The 22,335-nt window shown below is 41.4% G+C and overlaps 3 protein-coding genes across 5 annotated transcripts; 2 read left to right on the forward strand and 1 right to left on the reverse strand.

The window, feature by feature from the left end:
* Nucleotides 1-919: 919 nt before the first annotated feature.
* On the forward strand, nucleotides 920-11,809 carry LOC6045611 (proteoglycan 4). Of its 2 annotated transcripts, XM_038260166.1 has the most exons (3): nucleotides 920-1,245; nucleotides 7,777-7,812; nucleotides 9,267-11,809. In XM_038260166.1, the coding sequence occupies exon 3, from the start codon at nucleotides 9,300-9,302 to the stop codon at nucleotides 10,830-10,832; it is 1,533 nt and encodes a 510-aa protein (XP_038116094.1). In that variant the 5' UTR covers nucleotides 920-1,245; nucleotides 7,777-7,812; nucleotides 9,267-9,299; the 3' UTR covers nucleotides 10,833-11,809. The 2 variants fall into 2 exon arrangements, with proteins under 2 accessions (XP_038116094.1, XP_001862930.2); XM_001862895.2 differs by lacking the exon at nucleotides 7,777-7,812.
* LOC119765837 lies at nucleotides 1,282-8,514 on the reverse strand. The gene is made up of 3 exons (XM_038250087.1): nucleotides 8,446-8,514; nucleotides 7,080-7,549; nucleotides 1,282-1,297 (listed from the first exon to the last, which is right to left on the reverse strand). Exons 1-3 carry the CDS (start codon nucleotides 8,512-8,514, stop codon nucleotides 1,282-1,284), a joined length of 555 nt encoding a protein of 184 aa, XP_038106015.1.
* Nucleotides 11,810-14,024: 2,215 nt separating the features above from the next.
* Nucleotides 14,025-19,497, forward strand: LOC6045590 (thioredoxin domain-containing protein 9). 2 transcript variants are annotated; one of them, XM_001862896.2, is made up of 4 exons: nucleotides 14,025-14,183; nucleotides 17,806-18,010; nucleotides 18,079-18,438; nucleotides 18,500-19,497. In XM_001862896.2, the coding sequence occupies exons 2-4, from the start codon at nucleotides 17,834-17,836 to the stop codon at nucleotides 18,614-18,616; spliced, it is 654 nt and encodes a 217-aa protein (XP_001862931.1). In that variant the 5' UTR covers nucleotides 14,025-14,183; nucleotides 17,806-17,833; the 3' UTR covers nucleotides 18,617-19,497. The 2 variants fall into 2 exon arrangements, with proteins under 2 accessions (XP_001862931.1, XP_038104342.1); XM_038248414.1 differs by having other exon boundaries at nucleotides 14,027-14,101.
* The last annotated feature ends 2,838 nt before the right edge of the window (nucleotides 19,498-22,335 follow it).

A 22,335-nucleotide genomic window follows, 5' to 3' on the forward strand; every position in this document is an offset into this window, starting at 1 on the left:
AGGGCGTTTGGTGTCCAGCGCGTTTAGATCAGTCAAACATTGGCCAAACTGTTTCCTAGATAAACTGTAGTAAACATCTTAAATAACACTGTGCAGGAAGAATGAGATCATTTCATTCATTAGTTTTGAGAAACTGCAATTAGATCTAATCTAATCAAACTGCAATTTGAAGTGAAAAAATAGTGGTGCTCTGGAGCACCCATGGGCATTAGAGGGTTAACCTCGACGTTGAGATTGCTTATTAAATTAAGCTTAACAATAATTCTTTTTTTCTAAGCACATTGACACTAAAAGATTGTTGGCACCAGATTTACAAAACAATGGTTGCATTTTTGAAATACTCGAGACGAGACCAAGGCAAAATCACGAAATATTCTAGCATAGCTGGTTCTACGGTATATCTGATATTCAGCCCGATTTTCACCAGATTCGTCTGAGGTTACGCAGAACCAGGCTAAAACAAGTGTGCCAAGTGTGTCTGAACTGCACGAAAAACGTACTCTTCTGTGCCAGACAACCAAATTCAAAAAAGATTATATTTCGACCGGGCAGTGGCGAATCGAGATCTAACCCAAATCTTGTTTTGCTTTCTCTGAGCGTGTACACCCTTACCAAAAATCATGATTTTTTGAGTTCCAAATCCCACTTTTCATACGAATTTTTCAGTTCAACCCATATAACCATTTTTATGGTTGTAGTACCTGAACTCAAAAAATCGTATGAAAAGTGGGATTTGGAACTCAAAAAATCATGATTTTTGGTAAGGGTGTGTAAAGCCCGGCTGTCGATGTTTTCGCACCTAAACCCCGGCTGTCACTTTATCGCACTCTTTTGTTCGACCTCCTCGTCTGTTTCCTCTCCACTCACTCTCGTCGCGCGGCGTGAGTTCCTCCTTGTGCTCGCCTCAAAAAGGAAGGGCCAACAAATTTCGTCAGTTGTGTTGTGAGCGTCGGTCCGTTTGGTCGTGAAGTTGTTATCCTCGTGCGCGTTATTTTTTTGAATTTCTGGCTGTCCCCGTGTGTGTTGCCAAAGCAAGAGGGAAGAAAGAAGCAAAAGTTCGTTGCGTTTCGATTCTGGTGGTTCGTGAAAATTGTCTCGAAAAAGTGTGATTGTTGTGGGAAAGTATCGCCGTGCAAATCGTTTGTCGGATTTGCCGTAAACAAAAAGGATTACCTGCAGCAGAAAAGCCGGATAGCTTGCTTGGAAGAGAATTTTCAACCTGAAAAGGTCGCAGCATAAATCGAGGTAAAGGAAAACTCTTCTACCGCGCGTAATTTATTTTTAGCCCTTCTCTGTTCTAAAAGAAGCAAAGAAATTTGAACAAATTGTCAATGGATTCGGCAGATTCAAGGGCTCGAAAAGGATTCGTGTTGTCCCGGCCGGCGCTCCGGACAAAGATTCCGGGGCAGGGATCGTTGAGATTCTTCCGCGGGTTCGAAAATGGCGTCCGCACACAGGGAACTCATTCGCCGAGGACTTCTTTGCGAAGAGAGCCGGGCGCAGTGGCGGACGCGAAAAAGGATGAAAGAGAGGGGCGCAATTTTATGTGGAGGAGGAACAGAGGAAAACAGAGAGAGTATGAAGAAAAAACTCATCATTTTCATGTGGCTCTTTGTGTCCCATTTGGCTTCTAGACGAGATGATTTGCGTTGGAGCGAGGCGAGGTTTGCCTTAATTACCGGACCGGTTGTAACACGGCTAGAATCAAACCGGAAGTTGTGCCGGCTGATTGGAGTGGCACAGCACGCTTGACGAGAGCTAGAAAGTGACGCTGGAAAAGGAAAATAATAACAGTTTTCACCGTTGCCAGGGAAACCTGTGCCGATAGCGTGCAAGGTGGGCCGAAGAGAGGATTTTCTGTTAAAAAATGCCAATGACGAATTTACTACTGTTGTGAAGAAAGGCAAAACGAAACTGTAGCGGTTGTGTCGCAGACATAACCGGAAAGGCGACGAACAACTTAGTTCCGTAGTTACAGTTCAATAGGGCTAATCTCTTTTGCTCAAGTCACGGTTCACCTCAAGTAAGAGGGGGATAGATTATTTGTTTACTATCGCAGATTCGCCCTATTGAACTGTTACTACGAAATTAATGTCAGTCAAGTGACTTTTTTGATTAGGTTCTGTAAACATATTTATACATTTTTTTATTAGGTCCTATAAACATATGAAATACAATAGCTTATAGGACCATTTCAAATAAAACAATGATCCGTTGTTCAAACTTCAAAATTGCAGACACAAATCTAATCAAACATTGCACCTAAAAAATGTGTTCAAACGGAATTCCCGAGATTAGAAACGCCCTACAAATTTAAAGTTTGTTTGGTCTCCTAAAGGTTACAGTGGAATAATTTATAATCTTTGCTCAAATCATAATTGATTTTAATGAAGCATAAAAAAAACTTTGGACTATTGAAAAAAATATAATTTAACCCAAAAATGAAGAACTCTTCGTCACGGTGTCCTGATGCAAACAAAGATCCAGCTCGAGCTGTCATAGTTCTGCGAAATGTGTTGGCTGACATATCAGACGGTCTGTTAAAAAAAACAGCTAGAAGTCGACTGACTAAAAACTTTTGCTAGAGAGAGATAGCAAATCTGATGCAAACAAATCCCCAGCTGTAACGTAAACATACTTTGAATGTGTTGGTAAATTTCTGACTAGAAATCCTTATACACTCAAACCCCGATGGGATAGAAAATTTGGTTCCAAATCGCTACGCCCAGCAACAGAAGCAAGTCGCAAAGTGTGCAAACCTGCAGTCTCAACCAAACTGTGAACATTTGTGGCTGTACCAAGCTTAGAAAAGAGTATACTCGTGTGCGCAATAGTACCTTGACAGAACAAAAAACTTTACACTACATGTTTCTAAGGTATAAATATTCAACTAGTTACGTATTGTAATCCAGTCTTTGAAAACAAACTTTCAATAAGCCCAAAGTCACGTGCTCAGCATCTTCTTTCAACATGCACCCCCGCACTCATTTCCTTCACCAAAATCTACGCGTGAAATCCATCACCATCTCCCACCAGCAGCAGCAAGCATACAGCGAAAAAAAAATCATACATTCATTTCGCGCCGCCGCGAGCCACACGGAAAGTTCAACCACCTTTCCCTCGTCGACGCTCCACTCTACCGGCGGGAATCGAAACAGAAAATAAATATCTCTATGTGTACTACCGCTGGGACTTGCGCCTCCTAACTTTACGATACGCTTGGAGAGGATGCGAGCATAGTGGTAGCTACTAACTGACCAAATCTCAACTCATCATCACCCTGCCTGCGAGACGACTATTTATAGAACCCAAATCTTGAGCGTCTCAGAACGCACACCTCGTCGACTGTCGCTGATATCTCTTGAAGCGACTACCAGCGATAGCGGCTACACGCACTGATTGTATAATCAAACCCCTCTCGACAGTTATGATAATGTCCAGCGGAGGGAAGAAGCGACGACGATCTACTACAAAATCCGTTAACCACAACCGAGGGGAACGTGACGAAGGCTACAAACTTGGCAGCATACCAGCGCGCACAACCTGCTGCTGCACCGTCAGCGAAACCGCATTTTAAAGGAGAAACAACAAAATCACGCCGTCTCGGCTATACCTCGGCTGACAGAGTCGCTAAAGAGAAAGAAGAAAGCTGATGTGTACACAAACATAACAACGGGCGCGAAACACTAGCAGAGTGCCTGCCTGCGCTGGGCTGCATAAACTGAAATAGTTGAGAGGCACCCTGTGACCGCTGATGGAACCGGATTCGGGCTGAGTTATTACACTCGGATGAAAGTTATGTTTTGGCTGTTTTTGGCGCGAACCGCGACATTAGAGAAAGGTCCAGTTTAGAGATTTCTGCACCGCTAACAAAAAAACAAGAAAAACGACTCTAATAGTCGCGAAGACGACGCTCATTAGCTGTTAAGCTACCTGTGAAACCGGAGAGGACAAACGCATGAAAAATTCCAGAGAAACCTGTTTTCATGCGATACGTGCCTCGTGACAAACTTCCAGTTGCTACTATTCCTCGTCCCGTTGATAGCAGCTCAATAGAACAGTATAAAAAAAAATCAAACCTATCGCAAACAATTGCCGCTGCGTCGATTGATGAAGCGATTCGCCAAACTCGGTTACGTCACATTGACCCCGATTCGCCGCCCTTTTGTCCCAGAAATTCTGCGCCGATTCGGGAGTGTCGCCGCCAGTCGAGCGTAAATTGTGTGCGATGGCCTCGGCGCAGGCAAAACGATGTGAAGATCGCTGGCAGACGATGCGGGCCGACCAATTTCCGGTCGCAGATGTGAGGGCGCAAAAGTTGAAGAACTTACCTGAGAGTCGGCGCGAGTTTCGGGTGTCGTCTAGTCGTCGAGAAACAAGGATTTTGGCGTCCTTAATTGTTGTTGAGGTGACTAATTTCAGACTACAATGATTTTACCTGACAACTCGTGGAGATTGCTGATCAAATGAAGGAAAGTGTCGTTAAAGTTCTGAGAAACCTGCAGAGAAATAGGCAAAGTTGACTAATGAATTGACGTGAAAAGCAATATCATGCAAGCTCATTGACCATTAAGAATGGTTCTGAAAAAACCCACAGGAAAATCTTCGAAGTTGAAGCATGAATTGTCATGACCATCAGTGAAATCGAAGAAATTCGTTCATCAGTGAAAGCGAAAAAAAAACTCTATTTAGAACTGCGGAACATATGAAGATAAGTATATCTTAAGGTCATTGATGAATTTCAAAGACCTTCAAAATAGTTCAGGAATACCTCGGAAATACGTACCTACAGACGTACGAATTCAGATATCGAAATATCCGTTCCGGGCTGGCACCAAACAAAAGTAATTGAATGCTACGTCCGTATTAGAGATGCGATTCCTGTAAGCTGTTTAGAAGCAAGCATTCTCTGTCCCATAAGTTTCCAAACCCAACCGCTTATCCACTCGATTTGATCAACGAAGCCAGCTTAGATGAACGATGGCCCCGCGTTAATTAGCTTACGTTTACCTCCACTTGATATCTGTCTATCTTACAATTCGTTTCCAAAAGCAAACACTCGGGCAAAGTAAATATTTGCTTTCCCAACAAACTCGATGTGACCACGACGCGGTCGACGAAGCTTGGTGGTGGTACAGCATTACAAAATAAACAACCAGAAAAAAAAGATTCGACTCTTCCGATTTGCATGCGTAAGCTGTATTTAAGACGGCATTTTTTTAAACAAGATCACCTAGATTAGCCCAAGACAATCAATTGGTTGTTACAGCACCGCAGTAATTGACTCCCACGAACACTTTTCTTGCGGAGCCCATCGGTCACCGCACCTCGCAGTGTTGGGATCGCCTCCCAAGGTTCTGGGCCGCTATTTTTAAACCCTTGGCTGGTCGTCAAAGCCGATTGTGGCGAGCACATTTGCGAAAAAAAAAGCGACACAAATAAGCGAGAGAAGAAAAGTTCAAATGAATTTAAACCCACCGCACACACGCGTTAGTCTGAGTGTGTGCTAAGCCGTGTTGGTCCTGTACCCACTAGTTTGCGCTAGTCGATTCGCCGTGATGTCCTACGCGGTGATATATGGTTTAAAATAGATCCTAGTTTTAGACGGAACGCGATCATGTTGTTAGAAGCTTGTGAGCGAGATATATATTTGAAGACCACGAAAAAAAGGTGGTGCGTACGTACGTACTATCCGATTGACCAAGCGCGAAGTGATAAATGGTGGTAAACACCACCTGAGTCGTCGGCCGGCGTAAATAAAACAAATAACGTGCGGACAAATTTTGTTTATAGCTCGTTAGTAGACAAGCGCGAGCGGCGAAGCCGCCTTCTTCCGTACACTTTAAGTTTGTAGGTAGGGAATCAGAAGCAAATTTGATTTGAAGAAACTGACAAAGCAACAAAAAAAAAGAAAAATGAACGAGTAGCAGTAAAAACGATAAGGAGAAGAACGAGCCAACCTCAACCATTCCACGAGATAACTATGATGGAGTGGCTTATGCTCACCAATACACATTCGCGTGGCGAAAATGTGTCCGAGGTTCTTAAATTGAATAGGGGAACAGCATCTAATTCCAGCGTGCCTCTAATGTTGGCAGGTCAGAACTTTGACATGCAATTAAAGCTGAATAAAAGCGTTTTCAACTGAAATCGAGTGATAAATAGCTCAATAAGAAGTGAGCAAGCAAGTTTCTACCAAAAGTTTTGCAAAATTAGTTGTTTAAATAGTGAAAATCAGCATATTGGATGGAGTTAGGAGCGAGAGCTTAACCTGCCAAAGATACGAGAATTTCCCCTAATTACCGCATACAAACGGCGATGGAATTCGATGTCAACGCCGTTGCATCGCACACTTCCTCAACAAGATCTCGCAGAAGTGCAAACGAACGTGGAGCTGTGGTCAAGTGCACGAGATGTAATGCAATCCGCTGCAACGGGGTTCCAATTTCCCGCTCGACGTTGTGTGGCGCGAGACTGGAAGAGTGATTTCTCGTCGCTGCGCCGCGGTGATTGTCGATTCTGAGATGCTCAGCCTGGGTGCGATTGCTGATTAGAGGTTCCAGAATGTTTTTGATGTCCGAATCTTAATCAGGTTTTTGGGAAGAACGATTCATGGTCACTGGTAGAATACATTTGAAAGGTGTGGTACGATATCCTCTTACATTTATTTATTTATCATCTTTGCAGACTTCAGGGTTTCTTACTAACTAAGCAACAAAATTCTACTTCTAAACACAGATTTACACACATTAAAGTCAAAATTTTCCAAAATAGTCGAGTGATTGAACTTTCTACAGCAGGCGTCAAGAGGGTTGTGGTGTCCGTAGTTCGTCGTGTGTCTTGGTATGTCGAGAAGCTGATGGTTCCGAAGTTCTCTTGAGGGAACTCGGATGTGGACTTCCTCGAGTAGGTCACTGCAGTCGATGTTGTTCCGCAAGACGTCAAACACAAACAGTCGTTGAAGGAGAACTCTTCTGTGTTGGAGTGTTGGCAGGCCGACCAGAGCGCACAGGTTCGTGTAGGGTGCCAGTGTCACAGGGTCGTTCCAGGGCAACACTCGAGCTGCAAACCTTACGAACCGACGCTGGATACTCTCGATCTTCTGCTGATGGACGGCGTAATACGGCGCCCACACCGGTACGGCGTACTCCAACACACTGCGAACTAGCGAGAAGTACAGCGTTTTGAGGACCCTCACGTCGGTGAAACCAGCAGCATTTCTTCGAAGGAAACCGAGCATAGCGTACGATTTGGCCACGGAGATGGAGACGTGCTGGTTGAATTCCATCTTGCAGTCAATCGTGACGCCCAAGTCCACGATGGAGTGAACGCGTTCGAGTGTGGATCGGCCCATGTTGTACTCCGCAAGATTTGGGCTCCGAATCCTGTAGAACGAGATCAGCTTGCACTTTTTCTCGTTCACTTCCATTCCGTTCTGAACGCACCAGCGAAGCAGCACGTTGATGTCTTCCTGGAGAGCACGGACGTCGTCAGAATCGCCAATTCGCCGGAAGATTTTGAGGTCATCGGCGTACAGCAGCTTGCATGACTGGAGACGGGAACACAGGTCATTGATAAACAGCACGAAAATCAACGGCCCAAGGTGGCTTCCTTACGGCCTCTCATTACACGCGTTTAAATGGGACGAGCGGTCGCTGTTGTACCGCTCCTTTCAAATGTTGCCCAGATGTCTTGATTCATGTAAATTGTCAAAAGGTTACGAAAAAGACGAAGCTAATTATCTGCTGGTACCTAATTTGAATATTTTTTTTACAGGTTATCCGTGCAGTATATGCAAATAAACGATTGAAGGTGAGATGGATCAAAAGACGACCAGAACTACTTAACACTTGGATCATTAATCTACCAGGCTTAATCTGTTGTGAAGAAAGATCCTGCTCATTGGTCGAATCATGCAAAATCTACAGGAACAAGCAGCACACGACTGCTGGTTAAATGAATTTAGACAATGTAGTTCAATGGTCTGCTGAATCCAATGTTGAATCAAAATACCATAAGTTTATCATCAGCGAAATCGATGAGATTGCACTTGAAGTGTTGATAAAATGTTAACTGGTCTGTTACAGAGGCTCATGTAAATGATCAAAAAAAATATCAGAACATTTTATGCAACACAGGTCTACTGAAGATGACTTTCTCAAAACCGACGTGTTACTCGATCACTTCCGAGATATTATACTACCGCATTTTTGGAGGTACTTTGAATGCTAAGTCCGTGTTTGGGAAACGCACGTTTCTAGTAGCGATGCTTGGATTCCACATGGTGATACATAACCCTTCCTTTCGTCTGTTGTAACATGACTCCCCAACCCGTTTCGGATGTATCGTTTAACCGAAAGGGCAACGCCTGAAATTCGCTCACCATTTCGCCAACCGACCATCGAAACGTTTGTTTTGGGTTGCCAATCCTTCAATGATTCTCACTTCTGCATGTACAATGTATATACCGAACTCGAACTCGCGCACCACTCTCAGATACGGGTCGTTAATCATCATCAACAAAGAGCGCACATAAACGCGCCGAAAGAGAAGCGCGCGCGCACACACATGTCGGCCAATTTCTCTCCGTGTATGGGTTGTGCAACATTCACAGACCAACCATCGTACCGCCGGTCAACCCACACTTGCCCGAACGCAACTCGTATACAGCAAAACACACGCTTATGTACGAAACAGGAAGAATGCCGCTTCGGCTAGTCGCCCGACCTGTTGGCCAAGCGTGTTTGTGGATGAAAACAACTCTTCTAGACGAAATTTGCCGGCTAGAATGAACCCGCGCGTTGGCGGCCGGTCTCTAAATGCTTAACAACTGCTGCTGGTGGCAAGCGCGCGGTTTTTGTTTCATTCGGAAATTTGAAATGGTCCGAGATTTTGACGGGTTTCACGCGTTGATCGTGAACCGACCTGAACGTACTTTCGATTGTGTTTCTTTCTTTGGGTGGTTGTTGGAGATACCGATTTATGGTTTCCCAAGAATCGAGGGAGGGGCATTATGTCGTAAGACAATAAAGTGTCACGTGTTTTTTTTTTTTTTTTTGGTTGGAACGGACAAAGTTGTTTTGAATGAGGGTTTAATGTTTGGTAAGAATGCAAAACTACTTGAGCCTATAATCACTTGATCTCCGGCTTCTCGCAGGTTGGAATTCGCTCTGAGCAAGCTGTACGACCCTCGAAAATTAGTTGAACTGACTGCAAAAAAATGTTATCACAACTTCTAACAACCTCCCATCTTCTCTCTGTTTCAGATCTTCCATCAGCTAAAAACACACGCACACGCCATGTCACTGCAGGTCCAGTCAAGCCAACCGGCAGCCGCTCCGTCCGGTCGCCGTACACCACAGGTGTACCAAAATCTGGTGGCCACCCCACCGACGGCTCCGGCCAGCGCCACCCCAACTCCGCCCACCAACGGCAGCAGCAACAAACCGTCATCAGGGAACAAGCTCTCGCTGAAGGGTTCCACCAGTGGCAAGTCCAGCCCGGCGGCTTCTTCGGGCAAAGCCAGCCCGGCCCCGGCTCAACCAACCGTGACGGTCACTCCGGCGATGCCGCAGTCAGCACCCATCGTGGCCATCGTCGATCTGGTAGGCGACGAGAAGGTGGCGTCGCCAGCGAAGGCCACCGCTGAAAAGAAGGAAGTCACCAATGGCAAGGACACAAACGGCAAGCACGAGGAGGCGGCGAAGGAATCTCCGCGCAAGGAGACCAAGTCCAGTCCGAAGGCTAGCCCGAGAGCGACTCCGCAGAAGAGCATTCCGGTGGAGCAGGTCAAGACACCGGAGACGGTTTCGCCGAAGAAGCCTGCTGCTTCTGCTGCAAAGGAGGTTAAGGAAGCTGCTGTGGCAGCGGAACCTGCAAAAAAGAAGGTGGACAACTCGTTGGTCGGAGAGAAGACCCTCAAAGGGTTCACCGCCGAAGGAGACGAGATGGAGTCGCTGGTTGTGGAACCGTCCGAGTACGAGGATTCGCCAATGCCGCCACGCACCGGTGGAAAGTCCAAGCTGCTGAAGGGAGGCCCACCAACCCGGGCTCGAATCAGTCCCTTCCGAGTGGCCCAGGAAGCAGTGGCCGTGGCCAACGCTAGCACCGTGGTCAACCTGAGCACCGTCAGCGAGGGACAGCACGCTGAGTCGAACGAATCTTCCCCGGCGGTTGACTTCAACCGACCGCTGCGCGCCATTTCCGGCCGTCGCTCGACGCGTCCCCTGACCGATATCCAGTTCTCGTACCGCAAGCCGACCGCCGATCTGAACGACTCCTCGTCCAGCCTGAACGTCACCGTCGGTTCGGAAATCCACAACGACAGTCTGCGCACCCCCGCCGGCTCGTCCCGCAAGCGCAAGGCCATGACCCCGGAATCGACCTCCGACGCGCTGGACGTTAAGGAACACACCGACAGCCCCAAACGCACCCGGCTCGACTTCAGCGGCTTCCTCGGAATCGTCGCCAGCCCAGTCACCATGCTGAAGAACCGCTTCTCCCGGGTCCGGCTTCACGCCAGCACGCCCGTCGCCAAACGCAGCTTCGAAACCGAGGAAGACCTCGTCGGCAAGGTCGTCACGGCCGAAGCCACCACAACCACGGCCAACATCTCCGGTGGCGCCGCCGCTGACAACAAAATGGAAGTCGAACCGGCAGCGGAAACCGCCGACAAGACCGAGCAGAAACCGGAAGAATCCAGCACCACGATCAAGGACGGCCAAACCGATGTCCCCGCCAGCGAAGATGCCTCCACCGCCGAAGAGGCCAAAGAGGACTCGGTCGAGGTCAAAGACGTCACCGACAAGCAGCGGCGTTGTGTCATCATGTAAAGTGACCCCTTTGTATTGTAATTTTACTCTCTCTCTCTCTTCTTTTAATTTGCCCCCACCCCCCGTTTATTTCGATGCAAGTGTTGCATTTTTCCGCAACCCCCGAATGCGTGAGGGCACACCTTAAAAAACACTTCTTTTAAATGTTTTGTAAGTCCAGCACACCTTAAAAAAAAGCGGGGTGGCGTGAAGAAGAAGAACCGAGCGCGCGTTCTTCGACCGATTACAAATAAAGCTAAAATATGTTTTTTTAAATATCCGGCAAAACCGTGTCGCTTTGAAATCTTTTTCACCATTCATCCAAATCTCCAGATAACTACTCTTTAGCAATTCTCTCCGAAATCGGTCGATTTAAATTAAATTTAATTTTTATGTTTCTTGATCTGGCTAAACCTTTGTGGGCCATCGCTATCAAAACCACTTTTTTGCATTAACTTGGTTTGTCAGTGGCTCCACAATGTTGCAACCAAGAAAAATAAAATCCCGGTTTTCGTAGAGAATCGCTCTCTTATAAATCTACGATTTTAGTTTGTAACGGTTAAATTTATATGAGATTTGTTGTTAGTACCTTTTGGGTTAAGAAGCATCATCGGAAAACAATTAAAAATGAGGTAAATCAATTGCAATAAAAAGAAGAAAAAAAAGATCCTTGCTCAAATGCGAAAGTAGATCTTCCCTGAGCAACTATTGTGACCCATCTTGCAGATATAGGCTAGCTGTGGCAAATAAATGCAAACGTATCTTAGTTTTAGTAAAAGAACACACCCACATAAACCATAAACAATATTGGAAACGGATCGATCTATGAAAATTGATTGCAAACAAACAACATATTAAGAATGAAGAGTTCGGTGTAGTTGTAGAATTATCACAATCATAATCATTTTAAAATAAAATTGATTGAGTTCGGTGAAAACAAAACACAGACATTAAAGTATAGAACAAGAGAAAAACTTTGTAGTAAACCCAAAAAAAAAGTGTAAAATGTCAAAAAACAAAAAAATATATCAAATAAACTTAGTTTTTAAACTATTTGTGTAGTTTTATTTTTCGTAAATCCCGTTACAAAGAAACAATTTGCATGTCTGAAGGTTAGATTACTGCTTGCAATTCTAGAGACCAACCATCAAACCATCCACTTTCACGACCCCCGGGCCTTTGTGGTCTCTATTGCAAGTTTCTGCTCGAACCTAGGAGTCCCAAAGGCTTGAATGGGGAGAGCACTCAAACCTATTTTTACTCCAAGGAACCTTCCACCCCAGGGTTCGACCTGACGACCTTCGAATTGCGAGTCCAACCGCCGCCAGCGATTCCACCGGAGCAGGCTTGGTTTGGTGTGTTGTTTGTACTTATGACTTAACGGCCTTACAACATCCTAGGCCGGGACCGACGTTTTACTTCCCCATCCGATGGAAGGTTGGGGCAGATGGGAATTGAACTATTCGGCCAAGCCCATGTTGCACGCAGACACTCTCACTGTTAATAGAGTTATCTACGTGCGCATGTATTGCGTGTACGTACACGAAAAAGATTGAGGTTAAATTTTGTACCGTCCAGCAAAACAAATGGTGTGCTAGTGTGCGTGAGCTCGGGCTTAGATAACTCTATAGAGCTTTATGACGTTTCGCGTACGCACACTAGCGCACCATTTGATTTTGCTGTCCGGACAAAATTTAACCTCAATCTTTTTCGTGTACGTACACGCAATACATGCGCACGTAGACTATTACTCGGTGGAATAATGTATGTATAGAGGAGAAAATCGTGACGTCAGAAATGAACTCAAATCACTCAAAGTTCATTTTGTGAGTGACTTTAACATTTTGGCCTAGTTTGACAGCTACCTCGTTCCCAGGTTTTCTGTGGGAGAGAAAAGGAGGCGAATACTTTATGAAAATCATACCTGTCAAAATTCCTAGCCTCAAAATTTTGTCGCGAGTTGCTTTTCTCCTCTATTGCATGTACGTATACGTTGCACGCCTGCTACCAGCAAACTTTATTAGGTTTTACGCCGTGACGGCATTTGACAGCTCGTGTGCACTGTTTACATGGTCTTTGTCGATTGTCGACGAATTTCCCCGAACAAAATCGACGACCGCATCGAACCGCCCTGAAGAACGTTTGCATCCAGGGGCCCCGGTGACGGCCTGGTATGAGCTACCGAACAACATTGGCAATATTAGGTTTTACAGCGTGACGTCACGAGCGCACACGCACACACATTTTCGCTGAGACACACGTGCCAAAAATGTAAACAGCCAAGCTGTCAAATTTCTAACCTAAAAATTGAGTCGGCGTAAAACCTAATGGCGTCGTTTGTTTACAAACATGGGATTGTTTGTGGACGAACCGAAAAATTTAGTTTTTTGTAAAACATTCTATAACCGCATTGTGCAATAACATTAAGTCTCACAAAACAGACAAAATTTCTATAAATTCTTGACCAGAATTTGTTTTATTATTATTTTTCAATTTAAACCTCTTTTAACAAGATTCTGATCAAGATTGCACATCAAATTTTCGTGCCTTTAGTGTATCTTTAGTTTTCACATCGATTTGCTGTAGATTCGTGTTTTAATTTTGAAATTTAGCATAAATCTTGGCATAAATTAAAATAAGTTGCAAAATTCCCAACCATGTGCAACAATTTTTTTATCACCCATGCGGGAAACCGATAATGGGGTAATTCATGCGTTCCAAACTGTCAAAATTCCAAAACGTCATTGCCAATCTTCGGTACGCTTTTTTCGGATTTTGTTCGTGTTTGAAGTTTCGGGCCGAGACTCTGTTTGCATCAATCGGATTCAAACGTTATTTAAAACTTCCGAACCCTTGTCAAATGGACAAGGACCCAGCACGTATATAGTTAGAAGTGACAATATACGCTGCAAAACCGTTGTACATAAAAATTTACATAGCTATCCTAGGATTTAAGGACCCTATTCGAATTGAACTGAAAAAACCAAAAAAAAAAGTATTTATTCCATTTTAGCGTGTATGTGTACCTCTCAGCGCTCTCAGCTCAAAAATGAGCTCCCGCTGAGTGCCCAAAACCCGCGCTTCCACTCTGTTGCGATGTTCTTTTCTCTGCACCGCTGTGTCACTTTGACAGCTTGGTCTCAAAAGATTGTCTCTTTCGTTCACAAATCGTGCGCTCTCCCTCCCCCCGCCCAGAATCGCCCACACGCGAATGTTTTGCATCAGTGAGCCTTGACTTGGGACTGTGGACTGGCTTCTGTCATTGTGTGTGCAGAAGAGAAAAAAAGAGGGTAAGAGTTTTCTCGGATTTCGGCAACATTTTTCTAACGGGAGCCGGGAAAAGTGCTCAAATTCACTCGGATCAGCAAATTGGTACGTACTTCCGAGTGTTCAGCGGTTATTTAGGGCGTGGGGAGAAGCCTTCCGATGGAATTGGGTTGAAATCAGTGATTTTTGGTGCGAAATTTGCCGAAACATGAGTCATGTGCTTTTCGGTCTTTTTTTTTTTTGATTTTGGTTTCTTGCCCTCAATTCTCCCAATCAGACTATTTCCTACCGGTTCCTTCATCATGGAACCACGACAGATGACAAATGGTTAACCGGAAATGTTCTCATGTTTGAGCTAGAACAGAACTTTGACTACCGTCTAGTTCAGTGCTTGAGGAAAACTTGCTTGTTGCGCTCTTCACCCCACCCGGTCTATGTTCGAAGCAAGAGGTCTGCGGCAAATCAAATTGAAAATGACGCACTTTGTTCGTGTGCATGACAGTCTCGCACTTCTCAACATCACGGCTACCGTCATCAGGAGTGACAATGGGTCTGGGGGGTGAGATTGGGTCATACAAATTCCAGCGTTTTTGTGTGACCAAATCTTACCCCCAGACCCAATGTCAACCCCTGATGACGGTACAGGAAGTTTATGTCCGTGTTAGGGAAGCGCCTTCTCTGTGACTAATTTTATGTAATTAAGTTCTTGAAGTTCACGTCCGTGTTAAGAAAGCGCACATTTTGCTAGGAAATATTTTAGAACATTGATTTTATTTAAATAGGGAACTATACCCTTTTTCAGCCTTTTTCTATTGTTGGCCTATCAGCACTTTGATCATAAATTACAGCTTTCATAATGTGTTTCTGACTGTTCCAAAGTGATAAATAGCTCAAATTAAAGTGAGCAAGTAACTCTCCATTGTTGATACATCTGAAAATGTTGATTTAATAGCAGGAAACGGCAAAAGTGATGAGAATTGGTCGAACGGCATAGAGTGATTAAAAAAGACAATTCTGTAGGGCCGTAACTCAGGCCTGCCCAACGTCCGGCCCGCGGGCCGGATCCGACCCGTGTAGCCATTTCATCCGGCCCGCGACGGCTTTTCAAAATAGTTCTTTGATTGGCCCTTGAGGCTGTTCATGAAAAATTGGATAAATTAGTTGAGTATCAAAATTTAAAATATAGGCTTGAGATCAAATCTTTTATTAGGAACATTAAGTTTTTTTTTGCTTTAGCAATTACATATTTCGAAGTCAACGTATTATTTTGATTATGCTTCAGTATATTATTGAAATGTTTTTGTTTCATTTTCAAAAAAAAAAAAAAACATTATGTTTGAATGTAAATCTTATCATTGAAAGTGAATTATATGAAAAACTTGTATTATTGTCTATTAATGTTGGAAAAGACACTAAATATTAAATTTAATCAGTTTTACTTTGTTACTTCCAATTGACTTTTTTCTATTTTGAGCAACTTGATTAAAATTGATTTTCAAATAAATAAGTGAGTAGCCTAAAAATGATGTATTTTACTGAACAAAGTTTCATTCATTCATTCAAACTTAAAAAAAGGAAATTAATTATACTTAAAATAAAGATTGCTGCAATTTTTTTCAAAGCAATTTAAATAAGTAAAGAAATTTGGGAGCAAAAAGATATTTATTTTCATAAATTTCTAAATACTTATTCTTCGTATTTAGAAATTTATAAAAATTTAATTGAAAACTATTCAAAATATACCTTTTTACAATGTTCAAGTTTGGTGTGTTTAGAATTTTTTTTCAAATGTTTTATAAAAGTGAGGAGGTGCATAACAACGCCAAAAGTGTTTTTTTTTTTTTTGTAAAATAGATTTGAGTTCAAATTTTGATCAAATCAATTTATCATGAATCATTGATTTTTATATTTTTATCTGTTGAGCAAATTAATTTGTAAGAAATTTGAAAAAAAACATTCAAATTCGAATGTTTTTAAAAAGTTATAATGTATCAGAGTATTTAATTGCAGTTGACAAAAATAATTACAATATAATTTTAATTTTAAGTAATACAAAAAAATAAATCAGATAAACACATTTTTGTAAGTAATCTTTGTATTTCTTTTTTTAAGCAAAATATTTAAATCATATTTCCAACACTAGTTAAATACTTTGTTTACTAAACTGCCGTTCTACGCATAATTGTCCCATGTTCAAAAAAGGACAACTGAGAAAAACGCGATTGAAATTTTTCGATCGATTTCTGTGTTTCTACGCATAATTGTCCCGTGGGTCTCTTTCGCCCTATATGTCCCTAATCACCCCGGTTAACATTATATTACCCTTATTTGTAATCCTCTTGCAGGTAAACAGGTAAACAAGATAAAATGCTACGTAAAACTCATGATTTCCTGATAGAAAATACTTGACGGGACAATTATGCGTAGAAGTTCAACGATGGGACAAACAGACTTGGTGTTGTTTTTGATGAGTTTCCGAACAAAGTACCAGATTTTATGTGTGTTTCTTAAAGTATACGTAAAACTGAACTTAAAAATGATAAAAAGTCAGAATCGTCAAAAAATGACATGGGACAATTATGCGTAGAACGGCAGTAAAATGGACCTAAGAAATTAATTTTATCAGAAAAAAATTAACAAACATTACTTCCGGCCCGCCACTGCTTTAGAAAAATCAGATCCGGCCCGCAGGGTTGAAAGGTTGGGCACCCCTGCCTTAGATGTAAACAAGAAGCTTATGGGCTTATACAACCACTTTAATTAAAACATTGCACTTATCATAGGAATTTGAATCAATGGAAATGAATCTGATCTTCTCAATGGAAATGTAGTCAAATTAGAAACTTGACTCTTATGGTTTGGAATATTTCAAAATCTACAGTAAGTTGACGTTTCCATATCAAAGGTAAACAAACAACAGTTACTGCATAGCCACATATATCAGCCCAGCAAGTTTTATAAGTCGATTGTAGATGACGGCCGTTTGTTGCGTACTTTCCTAAGTAGCTTATTTATTCTACTTTACTTAGATGATCTAAACAAAGTGATTGTAGATAGCCCATTATTCTATTCACACAGACAACTTGAACCCTAGAGCCAGTTGGATAGACTGTCATTCAAGGTTATTCCAATAATTGGACCGTTGCTGTCAGTTTGACTGAAAATTACCGATTTTTTAAACAAATGGTGCACACATTTTGATAGCGTTTGAATCCTGACGCAATTTTCTTGATTGCCTTCTATGTTTTAAATACTTACTCACTCGTGTAAACTTCTTAAAAGCATCAACTTTAGAATAGAGAGTAGCTTTAAGACTCGGATTTAGTTTAAATTGAAAATAATCGATCGGTTTTTACAGAACACGGTTAATTATTATTTATCATTAAATCTGGACACGGTACCAAGTTTTTTTGCGAATGGCACCCCAGTCATTTCCTGCTTGTCTAGCTTCTTTTTATAAAAAAAAATCCAAAGATAACGTTCGTTAGTTGGCTTTGTGCTTACCATATCAATACGCACACTTCATCTGCTGTTTGTTCCTTGTACAAACGGCATGCAATTTATGGGTTGTATTCAAGTGTGACAAGTCGCCCTAATTCTGCATACAAACATTGGAGAAAAACCATTGGATCTTGTTAAAAAAAATGTTTGCAAAACTCAAAGTGCAAGTGTTTCTGGGGACCCCAAAGTAAATGCTAATTAACCGAACTATACTCCACGCACACAGTTTGTAAAACACTACCACCACCACCACCATGGAGCAAGTGCTGCAGAACTCACTCATTTCGGCCGCCGTGCAGCTTGAGAAGCAACTGGATGGCGAGTTGGCCCGGCTGGACAGCCTCGGTGGCGAAGACCTGGAGAAGCTGCGCGAGCAGCGCATCGCCGAGCTCAAAAAGCAGTCGGCCCAACGGCAAGAGTGGAAGAACAATGTAAGATCTGGGGGAAAAGGGGTTTTTTTGAAAGGAAGTTCACACTAAACGGTTGTTGGTTTTGCCAGGGTCACGGCGAGTACCAGGAGCTCGCGGACGAGAAGGAGTTCTTCGAGGTGAGCAAGAAGTCCGCCAACATCGTGTGCCACTTCTACCGCGACTCGACGCCCCGCTGCCGGATCGTGGACATGCACCTGAAGATCCTGGCCGGGCGCCACCTCGAGGCCAAGTTCTGCAAGGTGAACGCGGAAAAGTGTCCCTTTCTGACGCAGCGGCTGCGCATCAAGGTGATCCCCAGCATAGCGCTCATCAAGGACAGCAAAACCAAGGACTACATTGTGGGCTTCACCGATCTGGGCAACTGCGACGACTTTAGCACGGAGATGCTCGAGTGGCGGATCGCGCAGTCCGGCGCGATCGAGTACAATGTAAGGGGGAGAAGGGAAAGCCGCGGTCTTTCCAATTTAATTCAACTCTGCTTTTTTTTAGGGTGACCTGCTGACGCCCCCCGATGACAAGAAGAAGAAGAAGTCGACGTACGCGGCGAAAAAGACCATCCGCGGCGGTTACGACTCGGACGATTCCGATATCGACTTTGACGATTAGAGAGAGAGAGAGAGAAATTGCGAGTAGAAGCATGCACGAAGAAATCAAACTGCTCTGGTAGCAACTAGAAACAAGTGGAAGGGACGATTTTGGATCGCGACCGTGTAGTGTTAGTGTAGTTTTTAAGGATCTCTAATTTTGAAAACAATCGATTCAAATCGCTAAAAAACACGCTCTACGAGCGCATAATTTCACGCACGACTCAGCAGCATACTCAACTTTTTCTCCCAATGCCGGCTAACCCTTTTCTTGTGAGTTTTGTTTAATTTTAATCGCTATGTTTTTTCAACCGCCCCATTTTTGTAATCTAACAAGGCACTAGAATAAATTGTATAAGTGTACTTTAGTGTGTCGTCCCAACTCGAATGTAGCCAACATATCCTTTGCTACCTCTCCTCGTGACCATCCCTCCTCTTTCGCACTAGAGAACCGGTTTGTGGCTTAAACTCTTTGTCCGCTAAAATCAAATGTTCTTTTCTAAATTGTAGTAAACACGTCGATACAAAAATGTAACAAACCTGACACAGTATTTGCGAGCTCTACAGTAGGGAAATTTTACAAACAAAAAAAGACACCTTTTAGAACAAGCGAAAAACTATAATATCGAACTCTCTAGCGTGTTACATCCGTTTCTTAACGAATTTATTCACACACACACACACACTCTGGTAGACCCCGTTGTACGTTCGTTCTCTCTGACACTCCTTAGCCGTTTAACGTTAAAATAACTAAATATACAATGAAAGAAGAAGGGTTTGAACGAGTGCACGAGCTTGCATAACACTACTTAACTTTTCTACGACAAAGTTGAAACGCATGCGAGCGAGATAGATTTTGGCATAAGCTAACGCAGGAATTATTAAGATGAACAGCAAAAAAAAGGCAACATCTAGTAACTAATAATAAATTATTTAAGTTTTCTATTACTGATGGAAAATTTTTGGCTATTGATTTCTATCACACAACTGTAGGTTGTCAATCCTCATCCCTAGTCCTCGAATCGCGGTCTATTCTACAGGGTTGTTACGGACGGCGCGGATCTGGCGCGGATTTGCTGGCTAATTTTGCTCAGGCGCGGATAGCAATTTTGATAAACAAAAGGAAAATATTATAAGAAATTAAATAAATTCAATCTTTTTCGTTGAGTGAAAAACATCAATTTCTATTATCATAACATTACAACTCATTATTTTTAAAACATCTGCTTAAAAATTCATATTAATAACAATTTTATTAAAATCAAAATAACAAAATTCGAAAAATTACAGAATTTAAAAAAAAACTGAAGTTGTGAAACTTTTTAGATTTTCTAAGTTTTTACATTTAATTTAAAAATGTTTGGTTTATTGGAAAAATTAAAAAATATGTTGCCACTCTAATTCAGGTAGATTTAATTCTACTCCCAACTATCACAACATGACGAAATCCACTTAGCAATCTGCAAAATCTAAAAGCGAAATGTAATGTTAAAATTAAAAAAATAAGAAATCTGGAATTCAACAATTTGGAATTTCAGAATTTACATATTCAAATAATAAAAAAATAGAATTCATAATTTGAAATTACCAAAACTTACAGACTCAAAAAACGTAAAAAAGTACGAATCATTAAGTTGAAAAATTACAAACTTATTACAATGGTTTTTTTTTATAAGATAGTTCTTAAGTTATCAAATTATTAAATTATTTAATTATTCAATTATTCAATTATTAATTTATTAAATTATTCAATTATTGAATTATTGAATTATAAAATTATTAAATTATTAAATTATTAGATTATTAAATTATTAAATTATTCAATAATTAAATCGTTAAATTATTTAATGATGTGATTATTCAATTATTAAATTAATTCATTATTTAATTTTTATATTTTTAAATTTTGAAATTGTTAAATTAATGAATTATTGAATTATTAAATAATTTAATTATTGAATAATTTAATTATTTAATTATTTAGTAATTAAATTACTTAACACTTGTAGCCCCAACGGGGTCTAAAAAGTTGGAAATACGTTTTCACCCGCTCATACAACCCTTGGAAAAAAGTTGTAAATGCCTTTTTTATTATAACTTAAGGTAGACGCATCTGTTTTGGATCTACCTTGTTGTAGGTGATTCTTGACATCCGGATCAAATGCAACAAGAATAATCCAAATCGGTTGAGTTTTCGCCGAGATACAGCCTCTTGAAGTTGCATTTCCAACTTTTTTGACCCCCTTGGTGCTTCGCGTATGTTTTGACCCCGTTGGTGCTACAAGTGTTAATTATTAAGTAATTAAATTATTAAATTATGAAATTATTGAGTTAATAAACTATTTAATATTTATATTTTTAAATTAAAAAAATATTAAATTATTATTAATTTTTTTTTTCTTGCCATTTTCTTAGTTCGGATCATTTTCGAAGTCATATTTTAGTTTAGAGAAATTTAGAGAAGAAAATAAAAGAAATTTCGTGTTTCGATTTTCCTGAGTAAAATTTTGGCGAGAATTATCAAGTAAAAAATCCCTATATTTTATAATTCGGTGATTTATTTTATGGTCTTATTTTTTTTTAATTTTTGAATTTAATTTTTTTTCCTGAATTTGTTTTTTAAGCAACGATATTTAAGAGCGAGTCCACGAGCAAAGCATACCCATCTCGCATCTACCTCACTAATCTGCCTGAAATTTTCAGGGGTTGTTTGTACATATAAAACTAGCATCTGTCCAAAATATGAGCACTCTAGGTCAACGGGAAGTGGGGCAAATCGGGACACAATGTTTAAAGGTTCAAAAATCGTAAAAAAGCTGTAACTTGGGCAAAATTCAATTTAATTTCAAAATTCAAAACGCATCTGAAAGTTAAAAAAATCTTCGATTCACATTTATTGAAATTCAAGTTCGTTTCTAAGAATACTAGATGACACCAGAAAAAAAGAAGCATCTCAATTTTTTTTAACTTTCATTCGAATATGATAAAATTATTATCAGAAAATGGGATCTAAGGGGTCCCCCGAGCAAAAATTTACAGCCAAAAAATTCACTAAAAGTAAAAGTATCTATTTGATGTGTTAAACTGCCTTACCCAAAGCGTTCTCTGTCTAAGATGGTAGTCCCAGATGTCCCCTACAAGCTGCAGGTCGAACCGAGTTGATATCTGGATGGAACACTTTTTTATTTGAGTTTGAAAATAGTGCTATTTTTTTCACTAAAATGCCAATAACTCCCTTTAGATTCAACCAATTGGGATGCTCTACCCTGCATTTTGTTGCATTTTTTAAGCCCTTTCAGATTTTGAAATTAAATTGAATTTTGCCCAAGTTACAGCCTTTTTACAATTTTTGAACGTTTTTGAACCTTTAAACTTTGTGTCCCGATTTGCCCCACTTCCCGTTGACCTACAGTGCTCATATTTTGGCCAGATGCTAGTTTTATATGTACAAACAACCCCTGAAAATTTCAGGCAGATTGGTGAGGTCCAAACGACGTCCCATACAAAGGGGTATGCCCTGTTCGTGGACTCGCTCTTAAAGTGTTACAAAAAATGCTAATGACCGATTTTTAGCGAAGCTACACCAAGATGTCACATTTTGCAATTTTCAATACGATTTTTAATATGAAAATAGTAGTTTATGCAACAAGTTGCAAAAAAAGGATTTTTTCAGCACGAGTCGTACATTTATTCAACGAGGTTCACCGAGTTGGATAAATACGAAGAGTGCTGAAAAAATCA

Source organism: Culex quinquefasciatus, chromosome 1 (assembly GCF_015732765.1).
Source record: "Culex quinquefasciatus strain JHB chromosome 1, VPISU_Cqui_1.0_pri_paternal, whole genome shotgun sequence".
NCBI lineage: Eukaryota > Metazoa > Arthropoda > Insecta > Diptera > Culicidae > Culex > Culex quinquefasciatus.

Coding starts and splice junctions, on each gene's coding strand:
- LOC119765837 (XM_038250087.1), bottom strand. CDS start 8,514: ATGATTAACGACCCGTATCTGAGAGTGGTGCGCGAGTTCGAGTTCGGT. Junction 7,550..8,445: donor TATACATTGTACATGCAGAA/GTGAGAATCATT, acceptor TCCCGTCTCCAG/TCATGCAAGCTGCTGTACGC.
- LOC6045611 (XM_038260166.1), top strand. CDS start 9,300: ATGTCACTGCAGGTCCAGTCAAGCCAACCGGCAGCCGCTCCGTCCGGT.
- LOC6045590 (XM_001862896.2), top strand. CDS start 17,834: ATGGAGCAAGTGCTGCAGAACTCACTCATTTCGGCCGCCGTGCAGCTT. Junction 18,011..18,078: donor GGCAAGAGTGGAAGAACAAT/GTAAGATCTGGG, acceptor TGGTTTTGCCAG/GGTCACGGCGAGTACCAGGA. Junction 18,439..18,499: donor CCGGCGCGATCGAGTACAAT/GTAAGGGGGAGA, acceptor GCTTTTTTTTAG/GGTGACCTGCTGACGCCCCC.